The sequence below is a fragment of the Megalobrama amblycephala genome, linkage group LG6, assembly GCF_018812025.1.
Source record: "Megalobrama amblycephala isolate DHTTF-2021 linkage group LG6, ASM1881202v1, whole genome shotgun sequence".
NCBI lineage: Eukaryota > Metazoa > Chordata > Actinopteri > Cypriniformes > Xenocyprididae > Megalobrama > Megalobrama amblycephala.
Window position 1 is genome coordinate 15,802,242 of NC_063049.1, and position 12,824 is coordinate 15,815,065.

General features: G+C 36.1%; 1 protein-coding gene across 7 annotated transcripts in view; it reads right to left on the reverse strand.

The window, feature by feature from the left end:
• Positions 1-12,824, reverse strand: part of naxd (NAD(P)HX dehydratase) — a 19,293-nt gene continuing 6,469 nt past the window's right edge. For all 7 annotated transcript variants that reach the window (XM_048193107.1, XM_048193106.1, XM_048193104.1 and 4 more), the window contains 7 exons: positions 9,145-9,233; positions 8,807-8,915; positions 4,414-4,464; positions 3,984-4,088; positions 1,929-2,049; positions 1,718-1,838; positions 1-752 (listed from right to left, as the gene is read on the reverse strand). In XM_048193107.1, the coding sequence (XP_048049064.1) occupies positions 602-752; positions 1,718-1,838; positions 1,929-2,049; positions 3,984-4,088; positions 4,414-4,464; positions 8,807-8,915; positions 9,145-9,233 (747 nt within the window). In that variant the 3' untranslated portion in view covers positions 1-601. The remainder of the gene's footprint in view (positions 753-1,717; positions 1,839-1,928; positions 2,050-3,983; positions 4,089-4,413; positions 4,465-8,806; positions 8,916-9,144; positions 9,234-12,824) is intronic.

Below are 12,824 nucleotides of genomic sequence, written 5' to 3' on the forward strand. Positions count from 1 at the left end.
TTATAAGTAAAACTTTCATGTTAGTTTAATATGTAGAATAACAAACTATATCTAAAAGTGACAGCCACTTTCAATTATTTGTAATTTGACCCACATACTAAATAGGGATTGTGAGTTATTGACAGAAAATAAGGTGTTAAACAACTTGTAAGGAGAACATCCACTATAAAGGGTTTTTTTTCTTTCTTTTTTTTTTTCCAAATACTTGAAAGTTAACATTTTCAAGCAGACCAACAAATAAATTGCAGCTGGTAGTTAGACAGCAATTCATTCATAGAGGGACGGTGTTAAAACTATCTCTTGGTGGGTTATCATACAAATCTAAACACTTGCAAACATAACACACATCTATAGACAAACGTATAAAAAAACAAAAACAGTGTTTGGACGTTTATAGAGGGCCACCACACAGATATGAAAGTGGACAAGTAGTAGATACTGTATTGCAGAACTACAAGAGGCACTTTAAAATAAAAAGGAAAAGAAAAAAGAACATAGATGCTCAACAATGTACTTCATGTTTATTTAACGAGTAGCGTTGAGATGCAGACCTTTAGTCTTTATAATGACCATGAAAAGAGAATGGATACACACACATAGTTTAGCTTTCAAACAACTTCTTGAAAGCGATGCTTATCTCCTGGATCATGTCAGAGGTGGTGGTTGATCTGCTGTGTTTGTGGAAGGCTTGGCGATTACATTGCCTTGTCAGAGACGTAGCACCAAATGCAGCTACCAGCGAGGGATTCATGCTGGAAAAAAAAAGGAACATTTAGTATTAAATAGGTCATATGCCCTTTTACAAACTCTTGATTTTGTTTGGTCTACTAGAATAGGTTTTCATGCTTGGATGTAAAAAAAAAAAAAAAAAAATATATATATATATATATATATATATATATATATATATATATATATATATATATATATATATATATATATATATATATATATATATAAAAAAATAAAAAATGATAGCCCCTTACCATAACCAACACACTACTAATGCAACTCAACCAGGCCTCGTAACTTTTTTTGCTTGGGTGGGAATTATTTAAATGAGGAAGATTGTGATGTTTACATTTCCGGTACAAGACTAAAGACTACTATCAAGGCGTTTTAAGGCAGGAACGAACCAAGCCGACGCTGACAAACTAGTGGCGACGAAAGCAGACTGTGGGGTTGGCTCACGTCGACAGCATCTGGGTCCAAAGTTGCTCTGACACACCAAACCGACGCTCGACACCCAACGGCCAAGAAGCACATCAGTTCTGCGCCTGCGTAAGATGAAATGCCTTTCCGTACCAGCAGGTGGCAGTAGCTGAACAGCCAATCGGAATGATCAGATGGCCCGACGGACCAACGAGCTCCGACGCAGATTCAACATTTCGAATCAGCCGGAAAAAAAGCAGACGAGGACCAACTTCAGCCGGCGGTGCAGAACACACTGAGAAAACTGCCCGACGGCCGACCGTCAGCTTGGTGTGTTCCTGCTTTTAGGGAGTTCAGAAACCCTTTACTGACATAGAGAATAACTCCCTTTGGAGTGACTTTGTGCTTTGTAACTTGGTTTTGGATAAAGTTGGTTTTTCATTCTCAAACAGCAACATTACACAGTAAAAAAAAGTTGAAAATGTATCAAAGCATAATTGGTCCTCTTTAATCTCAAAGCGATATTCAATGACATGAATTAGCAACTGAAGATGGAGCACTCTACCCTTTAGTAGCTTCTGGAGGTGAGTTGAACGCCCAATGGGCGAAGACTCCTAAGGAACCAGACAGCAGATCTCCCTGTCCTCCGCAGCGCCGTCCACTGCCCTCTTGATTGCAGGTCAGCACTGAAAGCAGGTACAAACACAACACGTTAGAGAAAGAAAATGGTGCACTGGAACCTTAAGAAGTCTAAATATTTCAAGAAAAGCACTAACTGTTTTTTCCATCAGTAATAATGTCCTCTTCCCCCTTTAAAACCATGGTAAGATTGCCCAAGGCGATGCACAGTTGCTGAGCACTTCTCTTATGGTCGGTGCTGTCCAGAGGTTCATGATGCTGAAATCAAAGTTCAGTTTAGGCCCTGATATACTCTTGAAGAAGTTCTTTTTTGTTCTTCGCTTTACAGGTAAAAAGAAGTTTGAAAAACATGACTAGTAGTATACTGTTCATGAACAACCACCCAACACTGCGTGATATTTATTTTAAAAAAACTTTAAATAAATTATTAAAAATTAGATAAATATGTAAATATGTGCAGCGACAAAAATGATAGCGGAGAGTAAACAGCAGTTAAGAAATATGATTGTAGCGATGTGGATATGTTTGCACTAGCTCTGCACAGGGCCTAAACGCTTGTGACAGTTTACAGGCCAGCGCTGCATCGTCACAAGAGTAAAAGCCTTGGCAATATTCAAGTGCAAAACGAAGCCAAGGGGAACTCAAATGACCCTTTGCAGGGAGTTTGATTGACAGGCGATCTAACCAATCATAACGCTGAATCCGCCATTATGTCCGACAAAGCAGTCAGGGGATTTAGTAGATTACGTCAGTGGACTTGAACCTGAAAAATGGTGTGCACTGACATCTTTCCGTGGTTGAAAGAACATTCTTTCTGATGTTCTTTCATGTTTATTTGATGCTATAAAATTAACTAGTAGGAAGAGATGATCGGTTCACGAGCCTCTTGAACTGAGGCAATCTGCGATCTGTCACGACACATTAAAGTGCCACAAAACAGTATTGTTTAAACGCCATGGCTTGTCAGACATAGCAACAGTAACTAAAGGGGGCAGGTCTTTGCGGACAGTAAATTTCTTACTTATCAGTATCAGTACACTACCAGTATCAGTGTTTTGGATCCATGCATTGGGTCTTAAAGTGACAGCAGCCTAACATTTCTGCTGCTGTCTCTGTTTTTATTGTTAATCAAACAACAAAGGACAAAGAACAATATCACTCACTGATCTTGACTTATTAACTTTTGTAACTTTAGGATTAAGGGTTAATCTATATTCAATTTATACAATGAAAAGCAAGCAGTATTATTTACATTTGATTACTTTATTCAATGTCTCTACCTGAAAACTATGGTTGTCTTTAATAATGTTTTAATAATGTTTAATTTATATTAGTTAGGCTAGTTAGTTTTAGCTGTGGTATCGAAATTGGAAGAGAATTGTGAATTTTCACAGGTATTTAAAATTGTCAAAATTGCCCTTTTCAGTTTCATGTTGTCAATATCAGCTTTTATGCTTGTGAAGCACTTTGAGCTGCATTTCATGTATTAATATTTATATATAACCAAATGTTTATTATTATTATTATTATTAAGTGGCTTTCCAGTGCGTTCATGTTTTTACTCGCGGACGTCTGACCTCGACAGACTGAACAGAAGAAATGACCAGAGAAGATTTTCATGTCAAAGAAGGCGGAGCCTCAGAGCCACACCTACCTATTAAGTAATCGCCATGGACCAATGGTAGTTCGAAGGTGTTTAACAGCCAGAGTGAACTTTTCCGGAAGGTTCGCTTTGGCAAACTGTTTTGAAACAAACTCAAACATCCTTATTTTGGCCTAATTTGGTTCAAAATGACGTCATGGTAGTTCGTTCGAGTCCGCTTGAAGTATATCAGGGCCTTTATGATTTTCTATTTCTGTGTTCTAGGACAGGTTCCTAACCTATTTGCATTCACCCTTTATCCAAGACAATATTCAAATGCTCTCCTATCTAAGCTGTTGTAATTAAAATAACTTAACTAAAAAATATGTCAGATTAATGTTGTATATCATTTTTAGTGTGTCTTTTAGTATTTTAATTAGGATTTTGTTAATGCGACTATATTTAAATAATTTTAAGACTTGTTGGGGCCCCCTGAATGCAACCATCTGAGATGAATGTCAATACCAGATGCAAACAGAGCCTTAGATATGACATGGAAATAGAACTTGTGCAGCTATATAGAGTGTATTAGCAAATCCAAAACTCTCACCATGGCCTCATACAGACGAGTAAACTCCATAAAGTTGGGTGTGAGGATTCCTCTCTGATATCCTTGAATCACCGATGGTTCTTTTGCCACTAACCAAAGACCATCCTGTAAAAAAAAGAAAAAGAAAAAAACAAAAATTCACACACAAGTGACTATTTTATTCAATACATCCAGCAAATAATTACGTCTGCTAAACCAGTAAACCAATGATGCCCTTTTTCCTCTGAACTAGCAGTGCCGGATTTAGATCATACAATATGCAATAATACTGTAATGTTAAAAAAAGAAAAGAAAAAAACTATTTGTCAGAGCTACAGTGTTAGCTCTGACCCAGTTCTCCCAATGTATTAGGGACACTAAATCTATTGACTTTTGCCAACATGCAAATTATGAAAGCTTATCGATCAGGGTCAGTGAAAACAGTACTCACAGCATCAATGATGATTGGTATTCCTCTGAGTTTTGACCTCTCAATAATCTCCTGAAAAGAAACATGAGCCAAACATTCATTAAATTAAACCAACATAAAAATAAATGTGAAAATACATAATATTAGCAAGCTCTCTTGAAATACACTTTTCAAAATCTTAATTTACACTAGCAGTCAAAAGTGTGCACACACCTGCTCCATGTATCATCTGATCATTCAATTATTCAATTAAATCTGTATGAACCAAAAAAATGAAAGCTGGTGTTCCGTGGAGGAACACGTGAATAACGGAGATAGTTTTTTTTCCCGTTTTGTTTAACAAACGGAAAACAAGATTTCGGCTCGATATCTTCTTTTTTGTTTGTGGTTTATAAATCGGTTCATGGCTTCAATGTTTAATTTGCGCATGTGGGCGGCACCGGAACACCCTTTTCATCTGATTGGTCAAATCACAACATCTTCTGTACGGCATTAATTCATAAAGAGTCGGTGTCATGACAAGTTCCATTAATGAATTCAATGAAAATAGTTCTGTGACTTTGGACAAAAATGAAATGTTTGCTTTGTGTATTACTGTATGGGCATTTGGGCAACAATTCCGCATCACTACATTATCACAAAAACATGTCCACTGTGTGTGTGTGTGAGAGAGAGAGAGAGAGAGAGAGAGAGAGAGAGAGAGAGAGAGAGAGAGAGAGAGAGAGAGAGAGAGAGAGAGAGAGAGAGAGATGAATAAATAATAGTGAAGATGATATATGTCATAGGGCTGTCAAAATGGCTGAAAATCTAAATTAGAATTTATACTTAAATATTGATAGCACTTTATTTTGCAGTGCTGTTCACCATGTAAATACATACAATCTAATTAATTAAGTGATTACAATAACTGGGTAATAACTAGGTACTAACTCTGAACCTACCCCTAAACCTAGCCTTAACATCTATAGTTACCTTATATTACCCAGCATTTTCTTAGGTAAGTACATGTACACATACTGTGAAATAAAGTGCAACCTAAATAAATATTACTAATATTGATTCAAATTATATTCAAATCTAAAAGGCATATTTTCAGAGAGGGGGGAAAAGATTTGACTTGTCTCCTGAGGCCACAAGAGGGCGCAATGAGCAAAAAAAAAAAAAAAAAAAAAAAAAAAAAAAAAAAATCAATGCACCGAATCAAATTATTCAAAACAATTATAAATCGAATAATATTTTGCTAAATGCATAAACAATTATGAACAAAACAGCATCATGTATTTATACAAATAGCCGAAGCACTGATCACACAAAGTACTTCAAGATTTCAAGTTTTTTTTTTTAAGTTGAACTTCTTGTTTTTCAATAATCAGTAGATTATCTATTGTTGTAATGTTGTTTTTGCATTTATTATAGGCTACTGTCTGTGATTCATTAGAAATATTTAAATTCATTTTTTTTTTTTTTTTTTTTTTTTTAGTTAAGCTTCAAGAGTGGGTCCAATAAATATTCACCTAAATTTTACAGTATGCCTACATTATATTAACCCTTTAACTGTCACCCCCACTTTTTTTTTTAGACAAGAAAATGCACTATCCAAACTTAAATTGTTGTAATTCAAGAATACTTTGGAGTATAGACATAAGGCTTATGTAAGTGAAACAGAAAAAAAGTTATAGAAGTTTAAGTGTATGAAAATGTAAAATGTAAAAATATAATATTTTATATAAAATACATATTTTACAAAACAAGTTTTACTCTAAAGCTGCAAGGAAATCAAAGCCAAAAATCTGAACAAGTTGTGTTCCAAATTTCAGGTTGATATCTCAAAAAATGAGCTTTCAGTAAGATTTTGTTTGGGCGCAGTACCACACTTTTTCACTAGATGACAACCAAGCTCCATTACTGACCATATAAAGGCGCCTCCATTTCCATATATGGTTTGAGTGATCTGAACCATATATTTCCATTTTTTTCATACAATTTATGTAGACATCCTATATAGAAGTAGTATGGAAGTTTGGCAGAATTTGATATTAATTCAGCCTCTAATAAACATAAAAATAACATGTACATGTGGGTTATAGATCGCCGCCACAATCATAAATGTATTTTTTTTTTCTATTAAAAACATTTTCAGACCTTTTTTTCTCAAAAAACTGAATGGATGTTATCTTTTGAACTCTTGGCATGAAAACAAACATGTTTCAACCAATCTTTAATGATTTTTCATGTTCATCGCTATTTCAAAATAAAGGTCTGAACATGCCTTATGAGTATGAAAATATGCTTGTTGCAAATTGATAAATTACTGCTCCTCTGTAATTTATTTTGTAATCAATTATGTAAACTAGAGATTCTAAGCTTTCAAATGATATATAGTTTGTCAAGATTAGTTTAGGTTTAGTATAGAATATTACGGTTTTAAATATGTAATGGCAAACGTCCCACCTGTGGGACGGTGACAGTTAAGTGGGCTCCTTTACTGGTAGTAGCTACAATAATACTCAAACATTTCACTGTTAACCAATGAGGAAACCATTGCTTTTATCAATGGAACGTGGAAAAACAGGTAGAATCTGCTTCAAATGTTATTACATATAAAAATAATAAATCCTCCATATCAACATAGACTAGTAAGCCTATACTGTAGGCTTGTGGTCACGATGGAGCGATTTGACTAATCAGATGAATGAGGCGTTTCGGTGCCGCCCACATGTGCCAATAAAATATTGCACCAATGAACTGATTTATAAACCACAAAATGGAAACAAGATTTCGGCTCTGTTAAACAAAACAAAAAAAAAACAGGTTTCCCCGTTTTTCATTTGCCAGTTTGAATGATCGGATGATACACGGACCACACCTACTCATTCTCTCTCATGTTCCACATTTTAGAAAAATTCAACAAAAGTGTACAATAAAACAAAAACTGACTAATGTGCAATGAGCAAATAAACTTGTATCAAAATTAAACATTTTATCTTCAACATCATTTAGTCAAGGTGCATAAACAATCCAAGTACTTAAAGGGATAGTTAACCCAAAAATAAAAATTTGATGTTTAGCATCCAGTGTGCGAGGTCTGAAAACACGCGTATATCTCAATGAGTGCGAGAGATCACTTCCGGCGTCAGAGTGCATTCAGACCTCACACACTGGATGCAAGGCAGTTGGACATAGTGGTGTATTAGAGGTGAAAAATGACATAAATACTGTTCAGTTTCTCGCACAAACCGATCGTTTCGTGTCTTAGGATATCAATGTGTCGTCACGAGCCGTAGGGTTTAATTTGGATTTGTCTGTGCATTTTTTTTTTTTTTTTTACTCTTATGCTGCGTTCACACCGAACGCGTCTGGGATCTGAGGCGTCTGATTTACATGTTAAGTCAATGTAAATGCGCGTCTAGGTGTCCTGCTGCGCGAATCAAGCGTCTAGCGAGGCGCGAATCGGCCGTTGATGCGCGAATGGCGCGGCGCGAATTGAGCGTTCACGCGGCTGACGCGCGAAATGAGCATCTGACGCCCAAACGCCCGAGTTGAAAAATCTTAACTTTGGCGTAAATTCGCGGCGCGTTAACCAATCAGGGACTCTGCTTTGGTAGTAACGTGTTTATGATGTGTTCAGTGGTGGAGACCAGAACAAAGATGTCGCTGTGTGTAGCCACCCTGAGCTCTATGATGATCATTATATTTTTATCGAGACAGGAATAAAAAGGACCTTGCCTGGAAGAGAATAAGCGAAGAAATCGGACAATCTGGTTAGTTGTAAAACTTTTTGCATGATTTTAGCCGTTGATACTAGCCCACCTGCTAGCTAGCAAAAATCGGCCGGCATAACCGAGTTAAATTGCCGCTACAGGTTTCCAACTGACGAGATGATGTGTTTATTCAGAGGATCTGTGCAGAAAGAGATGAAAGCCCCTCCCATGACGTGAATTCGCGTCTGAACACACTTTGTTTAGACGCGCGAATTGAGCGAATTGAGCGAATTTTACGCGCGTCTGAAGCATCTGACTTCAAAATGTTCAATGTTCGGTGTGAACGCAGCATTATAGGTGGAGTTCCCATTGACATGCATTATACGGCTGACAGACAGCAACGGTTGGAGTTAAATCATCATTTGTGTTCTACTGAAGAAACAAAGTCACCTACATCTTGGATTGGTTGGTCACCTACATCTTGGATGTAAGTAGATAAACATCAAATTTTCGTTTTTGGGTGAACTATCCCTTTAAGCATAAGCCTTTAGATCAAGAGGCATTTAAGATTGAACTATGTCTAAATTTGTGGTAGATACAATATAGTAGATTCAGAAAGAAATTCACCTTTTTAAAATGAAATGCTTTTGTGTTGCATATTAGTATTGACATCATCACCACAGAAGAGATGTTTAAAACATAATTTCTCTTGCCTTTGCATTCTTCAGAAGCATATCCTCTCTCCCCAGACCTGGTCCCACAACCAGACTGTGAAGCCTGGGCAGCCATTTCTCAATCTCCTCCACAGCATTGGGACTGTCTCTGGAAGAACACACAGCCAGGAGAGAAACAGCACCACATAAGAACCATCATGCTCAAATTTCTCTCAACATGACATAAATAATAATAATTAAAAAAATGTTTTAGCTGGCATAATAGACTAAAATTAAATATCCCTGGAGGTCCATAAAAACGATTTGTCAGAAACTCTTGTCTAATGGCCACCAGAGATATTGAATAAAAGCCACTAGTAATCAAAGTTCCTGCTCACAGCACTGGATGGACGATGAGTTCAGGACTGTAGGATTTGATGACTGGAGCAGCATCTTTGGTGCAGAACACATGAGACAGATCGGCTCCCTGGAAAACAGGCAGGAAGAGCAGAAGGTTCAAAGGATAGTTCACCCAAAAATGAACCCAAGATTTACTCACCTTCAAGCCATCCTATGTGTGTATGACTATCTTTTTTCAGACAAACAAAATGAGAGTTATATTATAAAATATCCTGGCTCTTCAAAGCTTAATAATGGTAGTGACGGTGCTCCTGATTTTGAAGTCCAAAAAAGTGCATCCATCCATCATAAAAATAATCCATACGACACCAGGGGGTTAATAAAGACCTTCTGAAGCGAAACGATGGGTTTTTGTAAGAAAAATATCCATATTTAAAAAAAAAATATTAACTAAAATAACTAGTTTCCAGCAGACGGCCTACACAAGTAGACTTATGCCAAAAGAGTAATGCATGGCGCAATGGCGAATGCAGAAGCACAGAGGATAGAGCAAACAAAACACTGATCAAAAATTAGAAGTTTAAAATGATACATTTTAAAGTGAAATGTCGGAGGATTTCGATATAAGTGAAGAGGCGCTTGAGTTGCCCAGCCCTATTTGTTAGAAACTTACGTTACTCCTACATCATGCATCATACTATGTCTCCTGGAAGCTAGATATTTTAGTTTATAAAAATTTAAATATGGATATTTTTCTTGCAAAAACTTCACTTCAGAAGACCTTTATTAACCCCCGGAGCCGTATGGATTACTTTTATGATGGATGGATGCAATTTTTTGGACTTCAATCAGAAGCTTCATTCACTACCATTATAAAGCTTGGAAAAGCAAGGATATTTTAAAATATAACTCCGATTGTGTTCAACTGAATGAAGATAGTCATATACCTTGGGTGGCTTGAGGGTGAGTAAATCATGGGATAATTTTCATTTTTGGGTGAACTAACCCTTTAATGATTAGTAATAAACTGATTTCTGCCAATATTTTAGCATTTTGAGATTATCAGACAACTGTGTCATCTTTGTTGTTTAACAGAAGCACAAGCTCCCATTGTGTCAGCTATAAACACACACACCACCATTCAAATGTATGATTGGTAAGATTTAATCTTTCTTTTGAAACAATAAGTCTCTTCTCTGTACATTAAGGCTGCACGTATTTGATAAAAATACAGTAAAACAGTAATACAGTGAAATATTATTACTATTTAAAATTACTTTTCTACTTTTTTTTTTTTTTTTTAAATGTCATTTATTCCTGTGATGGCAAAACTACATTTGCAGCATCATTTCTTGTGTCTTGTGTCACATGATCCTTCAGAAATAACTCTAATATGCTGCTCAAGAAACATTTCTTATTATTATCAATATAGAAAACTCTTGTTCTACATTTTTACAGGATTCTTTGATGAATGGAAAGTTTAAGGAGGAAGTGGTGCGGCCACGCTTTCCATGCGTTTTTAGACACAATATGTGAACGGCCCCTAAAAGAACAGTTTTTATTTTAAATAGAATGTATTTTTTTGTAATACAACTATTTACTGTCACTTTTGATCAATTTAATGCATCCTTGCTGAATAAAAGTTTAAATCTTACTGGCCTCAAACTTTTGAATGACGTTTTTTTTTTTTTTTTTTTTTACACAAAATACCCACACATTGTCCAGGAAGAAACCACTTTTGCCTTTTACTTCATTTTTTTTTCCTTCACATCAATGTATTATAGGAATGTCCAACTATTTCATGTGTTATACGTTTATGTTTGACTATATAATTGTTCTGTGTGTTGTATGTGCAGTCAGACTTGTAATATGTCAAACTGTCACAGCAGTCACATATCAGCTTTGACAGGCCAGAAGCACACAGTCCATAATCACTTTCAGTTGATAATGTGACAATATCATTGAACACTCTCTAAATACACACCTTTTCCAAGTGTAGCAACTCAATGTAATAACTGCACATAATGTAAAAACATGACAAAGTTTTTGGTGAGTTTATAATGTAATACAGTGCTGCTTAATATTGTTTTTTTTTTTTTTTGTAGAAACTGTGAAACATTTTTGTTCAGGATTCTTAGATAAATGAATAAAACGATGTGTAAATGAAACCACTTAAAAGGTAAGGTAGGCAATTTTTTGGTTACACTTTATTTTAATGTGTCCCTATTACTGTGTAATTATACATATAAGTACTGAGTAATATAAATTAAGTACATGTACTTTAGGTTTAGGGTAAGATTAGGTTTTGGTTTAGGGTTAGTTGCATGTAATTATGCATAATTTATGGTTATTACTATAGTAAATACATGTAACGTCTATCAAGAACACATTAAAATAAACACTTTTTGTTACACTGGTTGAAACTCTTTACATCCTGATAGCAATCAATAACAGAAGAATGTTCGTCCGAATGCAATAATACAATGTCCAACCTGCACGTCAACATACGTATTTCCATACCTCCGCGCAAAAATTTCACGTCTGCAGTGCGTTCCATGAGGCCATGCAGAGTTGTAGACAGACAGTCACTGAGCGCCACAAACAAACAGCAGCTTCCATTTAACAGTTCCTCCTGAACCAAAACAACGAGTTTATGCTGCATTCACATTATGTCGTAACTGTAATTACGATATGGCAACCCCTAACGTTCTACCCGGAGCTGTTCACGTCCTCAGACTCGGATTTATGCGTTTTTTTTTTTTTTTGTCAACACCAAAATTAATCTGCCACAGTCAGGTTGTACAAGTCAGAGCTCCGCAAGTTGTTTACATTCATTATTACTGTAATACTATGTACTTCGAGACATGAGGTAACTTAACACCGTCTCTCGTCTCGTGACAATTTGCATAATCTGCTGTATGCGTTCCTGTGTTTAAAAGGACTCTCTGAAAGGAGGGTGGGATCTCATGCTTTAGCCTCTCCAAAATTGCCAACCCTACCTTTAAAGGTGCCCTAGAACCAGTTTTTACAATGTAATATAAGTCTAAGGTGTCCCCTGAATGTGTCTGTGAAGTTTCAGCTCAAAATACCCCATAGATTTTTTTTAATTAATTTTTTTAACTGCCTATTTTGGGGCATCATTAACTATGCACCAATTCAGGCTGCGGCCCATTTAAATCTCTCGCTCCCTGCCCTCCTGAGCTCTCGACTATAAGTGCAGTTATACAGTGCATAAACAAAGTTCACACAGCTAATATAACCCACAAATGGATCTTTACAAGATGTTTGTCATGCATGCTGCATGCATGCTTCGGATCATGTGAGTATTGTATTTATTTGGATGTTTACATTTGATTCTGAATGAGTTTGAGGCTATGCTCCGTGGCTAACGGGCTAACATTACACACTGTTGGAGAGATTTATAAAGAATGAAGTTGTGTTTATGCATTATACAGACTGCAAGTGTTTAAAAATGAAAATAGCGACGGCTCTTGTCTCCATGAATACAGTAAGAAACGATGGTAACTTTAACCACATTTAACAGTACATTAGCAACATGCTAATGAAACATTTAGAAAGACAATTCACAAATATCACTAAAAATATCATGTTATCATGGATCATGTCAGTTATTATTGCTCCATCTGCCATTTTTCGCTATTGTTCTTGCTTGCTTACCTAGTCTGTTGATTCAGCTGTGCACAGATCCAGACGTTAA